Source organism: Populus trichocarpa, chromosome 5, assembly GCF_000002775.5.
Source record: "Populus trichocarpa isolate Nisqually-1 chromosome 5, P.trichocarpa_v4.1, whole genome shotgun sequence".
Classification (NCBI taxonomy): Eukaryota; Viridiplantae; Streptophyta; class Magnoliopsida; order Malpighiales; family Salicaceae; genus Populus; species Populus trichocarpa.
The window spans coordinates 4,322,033-4,330,462 of record NC_037289.2 but is presented as its reverse complement, the minus strand read 5'-3'; the positions used below and the strand labels follow the sequence as shown (position 1 = coordinate 4,330,462).

The 8,430-nt window shown below is 34.0% G+C and overlaps 3 protein-coding genes across 3 annotated transcripts; 2 read left to right on the top strand and 1 right to left on the bottom strand.

The window, feature by feature from the left end:
* The first annotated feature begins 1,335 nt into the window (after positions 1-1,335).
* LOC7466862 (uncharacterized) lies at positions 1,336-2,066 on the top strand. The gene has a single exon (XM_024601028.2). The coding sequence runs from the start codon at positions 1,446-1,448 to the stop codon at positions 1,764-1,766; it is 321 nt and encodes a 106-aa protein (XP_024456796.1). The 5' UTR covers positions 1,336-1,445; the 3' UTR covers positions 1,767-2,066.
* Positions 2,067-2,770: 704 nt separating this feature from the next.
* LOC112327656 (cation/H(+) antiporter 15-like) lies at positions 2,771-3,648 on the top strand. The gene is made up of 2 exons (XM_052453194.1): positions 2,771-3,125; positions 3,225-3,648. Exons 1-2 carry the CDS (start codon positions 2,934-2,936, stop codon positions 3,285-3,287), a joined length of 255 nt encoding a protein of 84 aa, XP_052309154.1. The 5' UTR covers positions 2,771-2,933; the 3' UTR covers positions 3,288-3,648.
* A 685-nt stretch (positions 3,649-4,333) lies between these two features.
* Positions 4,334-7,085, bottom strand: LOC7466861 (pentatricopeptide repeat-containing protein At2g13420, mitochondrial). Its single transcript, XM_002306229.4, has 2 exons — positions 5,350-7,085; positions 4,334-5,016 (listed from the first exon to the last, which is right to left on the bottom strand). The coding sequence occupies exon 1, from the start codon at positions 7,041-7,043 to the stop codon at positions 5,397-5,399; it is 1,647 nt and encodes a 548-aa protein (XP_002306265.4). The 5' UTR covers positions 7,044-7,085; the 3' UTR covers positions 4,334-5,016; positions 5,350-5,396.
* Positions 7,086-8,430: the final 1,345 nt, after the last annotated feature.

Here is an 8,430-nt window from a genome sequence, read left to right as displayed (position 1 = left end):
GTGATGATGAATTAGCGTGAAGGTAGTGATGATGGTTGAAATTCTTAGATAATATTGTGAATATATAATTTTTATAAAATATTTTATAAGTTTTAATGAGTTGAAAATATTTATTAATAGATGAAATATATTTTTAAATATTTTAAAAAAACAAACCCTAATGAATAAAGCATAATCAAAGCTGGTCAAACAAATATTTAATTATTTATGATTTTATAAATGATAAATACTAATTTATAATTTACTCATTTATCCATATATATATATATATATATATATATATATAGTTATTAAACCTAATTTAAATATCAATTCTAGATGGACTTTATTAGCTCGTAATTATTAGGTCAATCATTTCTATTAAAATGATTTTTTTGTTGTTGATGGGCTTAGCTTGGTGAACAAAATAATTAACAACCTCATCAAGCTAATTAAATTTTACCAATTAAATTTAATTAAAAACTTGAATCAAGCAAGATCCGAATTTACATTAAACCGAGCTGAATTTTACAAATATGTCCCCGTCCATGTGAGGAAAAGGATAAAAAAACAAACAAAAGGTAAAAGTTAAAACCCTCTCGCCCGACTCCAGCAGCTGGTTGGGGTTTACCTGATTGCCTCGCCGTCTCTCCATCTCTCTCACTCAACACAAGCCCATTTCTCTGCAATTTGGTGTCTGTCCCTCAATCATATACAAACGCAGAGAAAGTACCAGGTATCTTCTTCTTTTCTTACCTCTAAGTCTCTCTCACACACATCACAACCTTTCAATGATCTCTGTCTTTTCTGGGTTCTCCTTTAAATTCAACAATCCCTGTTTAGTATGATAATCTCTCAGCTCAGATTGTGATGTTATTTAACTGAAACCCTTTAATCGGTTACATACTTTTTTTTTCTATTTATGTTGTTTTTTGGTATTTAAGAAATTTGGGTTTGGCGTCCCCTTTTGCATAGATTAGTTGAGTGGGGGCTATGAGACCTTGCCTTGCAAAGCTTGGGATTAGCTTGAGCAACATGCAAGATGAGATGTGCGTGCTTCTGAGGTTAAAAGCAAATTACAGTCTGTCAAAATTGAAATCGATTCAAGATTTCAAGTTCAAATTATTTTTCTTCATGGTTGAGTGAAGGTCGGGAAATGCCATAAGATAATTAGCAGCGTTATTAACTGGAATTTTGCAAGAAAGGCGACAAAGAGCAGAATGACCTTCTTGTGGTTTAAAGTGATGGAGGTTGTTTTAGAAATTGTTTCTTGTTTTTCGTTGACATGATACTTGTTCAGTTTCTGACCTTGTCATTCCATTTCTAGGTGATGGCTTTACTTCTTTGACAATACTTGCACGTATTTTAGGTTTATTTTCTTCTATGGAGCAATACTTGGTGAGATTTTCATCGTTGGCTGAGGTTTTTCATGTTGGTTGGTGTGTAGTAGAAAACAATATAAAGAAATGGCTAGTCAGCAAAAAGGAGAAGAAGATCAGCCAACTTCCAGCCCCCCTGCTGCTGGTTTTGGGCAGATGGCAGTAGAACGATATCGAAAAATCAGAGAGCATGCAGAAACTTATCCCTATGTGTGGGCTTCATACATCGTTGTATATGGCGGTTTAGGCCTATGGGCCACCTATAGATGGAGAAAGCTTCGCAAAACCGAGGACAGAGTGCGAGCCCTTCAAGAGAGGCTACGCAAACTTGTCGAAACTCAAGAGGGTGCCAGCTCCGCCAGGTCTGTTGAAAAGGCTCCATCATCCGCTGATAAAACAACCAAATAGCCATCAGCTATTTCTATCCAGGCTTTTCCTATACTAGTTTTGAAACATATTAGCTTGGAATATGTTTGCAAGAGTTGATGAAAATCTCAAATGGGCAAAAGTGCAAATACTATTTTTGGATAAACAGAGCGAAGAATTGTGCATTCCCCATGAAATTTCTCTTGTCAATTTCTTAGAAGCGGTGAAATCCACCAACCTCTACAATTTTTGTGTATGGAGGTGATTATTCTGTGTTAATTCACGGCCTGAACAGAGAGCTGGATGAAATGATACATATCTGGTTGAACTGTTTAATGTCTATACGTTCTCTTTACCAGTTGTCATTAGTTTCAGTTTTTTACAATTTTTGAAATTTTTACTATTCTACTCTATCGACCACAAAACTTTTTTTTTCTTTTTGACTGTAGCACTTGTTTTCTGAATCTTGCCTTTTTTTAGAGCTGTTTAGCAAGGATATTTTTTTTAAGGGCAACAAAATAATATTTTTTATTTTTTAAATTTTATTTGATATTAATATATTAAAATAAATTAAAAATATAAAAAATAAATTAATTTAAAAACAAATAAAAAAAAATAAAAAATTAGTGCCTGTGCATGAACTACTTAAAAATTGCATTGCAGTTCAGAATGGTTTTGGTTTTGATCAGTGAACATTTGATTAGTGAACATTTTAGTGTTTGGGAATGAAGTAAGGTGAGGTGAATTTATTTTTTTAAATACAATCTTCTTAAAATATAAAATACATCTCACTGAAAGCTAAGAGTTTATTTGATATTATAGTAAAAATTATTTTGTATTTTGTTGGGAAATATATTAAAATAATATTTTTATTTTTATTTTTTTTACAATTCATTTTTAACATTAGATAATCTAAAACATACATAAAAAAATAATTTGAAAATAATTTGAAGTAAAAAAATTTAACTTTTTTAAAAAACTTAATTGGACCGTAAAAACAAACATTTGAAAATAAAATTTAAAAATAAAATATGGTAAAATACATGTTTTTCTTTTAGATTATACTAAAAAAAAAACTTAACCACGCATTAATCTCAAATACACTCTTAGTTCCGAGTGAAATATCACATAGTAACAAAGAGGGAATATATATATATATATATATTCTTAAAAATATTTCATCAACTTGGTAGAATTGACTTAGTATTTATGATGTCTCAAACTAATGTATTCATGTTGGTGGTGATTGTTGTCTTGGCTTGCTCGGCCAAGGTTTGGAGCTCTTTCCTCGCCTGTAAGGCCTTTGGTATCTCTGCTCGGGATGCTATTCCTCTTGGAGTTCTTATGAATACAAAAGGCCTTTTGGCTCTGATTGTTATTGGCATCGGCCGAGATGTACAGGTATATGTAGTGGATAATTTCATCAACTTAACCATGTATGTATATCTAATATATATGTTTGATCTATTTCTGACAAATCATTTTATGACATTGATGCAGGCTTTGGACAATGTTACATATCCTGCAATGGTGATTGTGTTTGTGGTGATGACATCTCTGTGAAACCTTTCCCCTATTGGGCTTCTCGGTCTTCAAAGCATCTCAAGAAATACAAATCATTACCTAAACCAGACCAGACACATCAACAGTTTTTCGAACATCACAAATTTGATGCAGGTGGTTTGATCAGTCAGTTGTAAATCTACCACAACTAGGTTACATGGATAGTCTTTCAATGATGTTTATGGACTGATTCCCAAGAAGAGGCTTGGGTTGCAGGGTGATAGATCTGACCTATAAATTTCGATCCGATCATTGGATTGAATTATGCTTAAGTTTTATCAAGAGGTTCTATAGCCCAGTTCTATAAAAGGGATGGGCTTGTAATCAACTATAGTTTTATTATTTTTCCTCTATTTTCAGATTTCACAGTTGTTCGGGATCTGAAACATGCCCATGCAACTCCATTGCCAGTGGCGATTCTGATGCTTCAAAGACTACGGCACCTTCTAGTGTATCGTTATGAAATTGATTCTGACGACCAGACTCCCACCAAATGTGGTTTTAAGGCACCTGAGCAAATCAGATGTTTACACGAGTCCCTACAAAAGCTTTGCTTCTTGGAGGAAAATCAGAGAAATATTCTTATGAGAGAATTGGGAAGATTGAATCAGCTCAGGAGATTGGACATTGTAAAGTTCAGGAAAAGAGCTGGAAGAGCTCCTTGTTCCTCCATTGAAAAGTTGATAACCTTCGCCCATTGTCTGTTAGCGCAATAAGAATGGGCGAGGTCATTGACACGCACTACTTATCTTCTTCTCCTCAGTTTCTTCAACGGATATACTTGACAGGAAGTTTAGAGAAGTTTACAGTGCCCAATCTCCTGAAATCTTCAATCCTGCGTTTACAGCTATGTAAAGGAAAGAGTTTTGTTCTGACCGGACTTTGACACCATAAATTAATATAGTTTCGTGGGATTGTTTCTTCAACTTCAAACATCCTCTTTAGATAGGCTCTTTTGTTCTTCAAACTCGGGCTCCTATTTAGCATGCCTGCTGTTCTTGCCATTGCTCTTGCTCGATATCAGTAGCATGCTATCAAACATCAAGTGACCAAAAGGAAAATTGGGGGTATTTTCTCATTATGTCAAAACTCTTTCCTTCACATAGATGTAAAGATCAATCATTGCGAATCAGAATAAAAGCTATCAACAGGAGTAAATATTTGTAGCAAAACAAAGACAGGATGAAAGTACAAGTATTTATTAATATTTCCTGCAACAGCATACAGCCTAACTACCACGAACTATTCAAACTATCACATCTTTTCATGATACTGGTTGAGGTTGTTGAACTTAGATGCACCTTCAATGCAAATCATGTGCGCTCCTACGTGGCGCTTTTGCAGTAGTAAATCATATCACAGCATTTTCTTAGCTCAGGTGACTCCCCGGCCAGATTTGCTAGCTTTGTTGCCTTTGATAGTCATCTTCTAGAAATCAACCAGAACTTATCTTGCAAATCCTGTCTCGTTCATACATGCTAAGATTTTTTTCTCGGGACTTGTCTGGTGGCACGCACCTTGCCATGCCATTTCTGTCTTCATGGACATTACCAATTGTCAAATGGCGAGGCTTAAGCTCTGAGGCTTTGAAAACCGATGCAGTAAGCAGCCTGGAGAAATGTATGCCAAGCACTCCTTCCATTTTCAAGCTCAAATCGAGAAACCAATTATGTCCATAAGCAGGGTAAATCAGTAAGAGAACCACGGGGATGGAAACGGTGATACAATTCTGCAACAGCAGGAGAGAGGGAAAGGAATTTTCTCAAGAAATCAAAGGCCAGAAAAGGATTTTCAGGGGAGAAAAAAACATATCCATTAGTTCAGCAGGATCAATTGACATAAACTGATTAAAAAACAATGCCAATGGCTAACATTACATGTTTTTCATCAATTAGTGATACTAAATAAATATGGTAACAACACCAACCATGTATAAAAATGTTGTGTTGCAAATCAATCACCATTCTAAAACCAAACTATTCAGATTCATATGACTCAGCATAACTCAACCAGTACTCTTATAATAAACTTAAAAAAGAAGTCAGTAGTTAAAATAGAGTACCTCTAGAAGTAAATGATTAAAGTCTGTCATAGTGCGGAAATAGCACATCATCTCCTGTATGGCTTTAACTGATAATTTTGAAACTCTGAACCGAATGTTATTGACTCTTCATCAAGCTTCTTCTTCAACCTTCTCCAAGTTCTCAACATATCAGACTGTATTAAACCCTTGTACAGTGTCTCGAAAGTAACCTTTTGGGGAAGCAATCCCTTTTCTATCATCTCAACAAAAAACTTACAAGCCTCCCTCCACTTTTCTTTCTCACATAACCCATGAATCAACATTGTATATGAATCTAAATCTGGCCCTAAACCACTAGATTTTAAATCCTCCCATATCTCGTTCACAATATCCAATCGATTCAACATCATAAACATCCTCAACAATATATTATATGAATGCAAACCCAAAGACCCCAAACCATCCTCCCTCATCTTCTTATACAATTTCAACGCACTCTCTGCATCCTTCCTTCCCATATACTCCTTAAAGAAACAATTATAAGTAACCGCAGTACGACTAACACCATTCCTCACCATCTCACCAAGCAACTCCTCCGCATCCTCAATCCTCCCACACGAACAAAGACACTTAACCACCGAAGTATAAGTCACCACACTCGGACAAATCCCCTTCTCCTTCATCAACTTCAACTTATCAAGCGTCAATTCAGGCTTATGCGCCCGACTATACACATGAAGAACAATAGAAAAACTTGTGACATCGGGTTCAATCCCTCTCTCACGCATTTCATCAAACAAATTCTCTGCCAATGTTATCGTCCTCTCAAACCTACTCTCCGGGTGCAAACTAGCCCTCCTACAAATCCCATTTAACAAAACATTATATGTAACAACAGTAGCCTCAATCCCTCTCTCACCCGTTTCCTTCAAAAACCTCTCGGCCATATCAATTCTACCAATCTTACACCACCCATATATCAAAACTGTATACATTTTGACATTAGGACTAAACCTATGCTTCCTTTTATTAAAAATCTCAACACCCACTTTCACATACCCATATTTACACAAAGTATCAAGCAGGAAACAAAAATGGGTCTCATTCACAGGCTCAGAAACAAAACTTTCCATATCATCAAAAGCACGAATTGCCTGACGAGTAAGTCCCGCAGCAACCAATCTCCTAATGAGAACAAAGAAAGTTTCTGAAGTGGGTTTTACGTTACGTTGGTCCATTTCAACTATAAGTTGCCAACAGACATCAAATTGTCGGACTTTGGCGAGAATGTCGATCATAAGATTGTAAGTGACAGTGGTTGCAGCTGAACTGTCGGCTGAGGTAGTAGAAGTGCCGGTCGAGGTGGATGGAGTGTCGGTTGAGGTGGGAGGGAGGGAGAGGGAGTGGTGGAAAAGGGAAAGGGCGATTTTGGAGCTGTGGCGGAGGCGGAGGAGGGTTTGGTGGAGGAGGGAAGGGGTGAGAGAAATTCCGGGTAATTGAAGAGATGATTCCATGGCATGGAATGGGTTGTGGTGGTGGAGGAGGATTTGGGAGAGTAAATCGGCGTCGTTTGAAGGTTGGAGGGTAGGGAGAAGGGTATCGTTTCGAGGAGAGAAAGCATCGTTATCTGAAGAGAAGTTATGGTTTTGGATGGAGGAGAAGAGGCGGAGAGAGAGGAGAGAAGTGGAGGAGGTGAGTAGGGTTGGTTGGTGGTAGAGTAATCTAACTGCCATGTTTCTTTGATTTATGCAGTGTATTTTGGAGGACTGAGGGGGGAGGGGGGTATAGAGAATGAAAAATTTGGTGCCCCTACTTATCTAACTTTTTTAATTAAATATTAGTTAATTATAATTTAGTCTTTGTAGTTTAGTAAAAATAATTAATTAGTCATTGTGGTTTCACAAATTGTTATTTACTCCCTGTGTTTATACATTTATTTATAAATTAATCTTCATTCATTTCATTTTAGTTTTTGATTTAATTTGATTTTTTTTATTTCAAAAAATGTAAAAGGTAAAAAAAATAAGTTATTAGGATGAAAAGTCTGAGAAAAGAAAAAAAAGTACTTTTTGAAATAAAATTATTTTTAATTAAACATGTTCATAATCAAATGATGATTCAAATATTTTTAATATTATAGCAGCTAATTAATTTGCTTTGATATTATACTTTTATTTATCTTTTCCTATGTAAAATTGTAAATATCACTAATCTATATCTCCAATTTTTATTTTTCAACCTGAGTGTCTATACAAAACCTTGATCACGTTATCAAGATTAAAAAATATACAGATTTAGATTACAAGCTTAAAAACAAATAGTAAAATTATAGCAAGAGCGGAGTTGAGATTATTTAATAGAAGGGGCTAAAACTAATATAACAAGGTATAACTTTTTACATGTAAAAAAACTGATATATAAAAGCAAATCTAACATAAAAAATGAGATTATTGGTTCCTAAAAAAAAAAACTTACACTGAATTCAAATTGAGTATGTGCTCTTCAAATAATTAAATTTGGCTAGAAAAATCGTGTCTAATTATATATGGGACCTTGTGATAATAAGGTACTTGTGAAAAAAAAAATTGATAATTTTAACGGTTCTATTAAAAACAAAACATAAAAAAATTCAAGCATAATCGAAACAAATCCATAAATATATCCAATTTATTAGAAAAAACAATATTCACTATAACAAGAAAATAAAAAAATGATAAAACTAGTAAATCTATATAAAAAAAATAGTAGAATTTTATATATATATATATATATATATATATATATATAAACCACATCAAATTCTTAACAAACATAAAAAAAAACAAAAGATTTAAATTTGGATCACAAATTACATTGTTTTGATAAACAATGAATTAATTAACAGCTTTGTTTTGACCTTTCCGCATTGCTTGTATTATTATATTTTTTTGTTAGGATTCTAGAAAAGAAAGACAGATAAACAGTAAAAAAAGATAATTAAATTAAAAAAAATTATTTGTTTATTTTTGGAGAGACAATTTTAAATTTAAAGATAAGTAGTAAAATAATAATTTATTATTGGAAAGCTCATTACTTGTTATATTTAAATACTAAAAAAAAATTAAAATATTTTTTAGGGGT

What these genes read in the sequence shown, in the direction of transcription:
- LOC7466862 (XM_024601028.2), top strand. Translation starts at nt 1,446, where the DNA reads ATGGCTAGTCAGCAAAAAGGAGAAGAAGATCAGCCAACTTCCAGCCCC.
- LOC112327656 (XM_052453194.1), top strand. Translation starts at nt 2,934, where the DNA reads ATGATGTCTCAAACTAATGTATTCATGTTGGTGGTGATTGTTGTCTTG. An exon ending in GCATCGGCCGAGATGTACAG is followed by an intron (nt 3,126 to 3,224) that starts GTATATGTAGTG and finishes ACATTGATGCAG; the next exon opens with GCTTTGGACAATGTTACATA.
- LOC7466861 (XM_002306229.4), bottom strand. Translation starts at nt 7,043, where the DNA reads ATGGCAGTTAGATTACTCTACCACCAACCAACCCTACTCACCTCCTCC.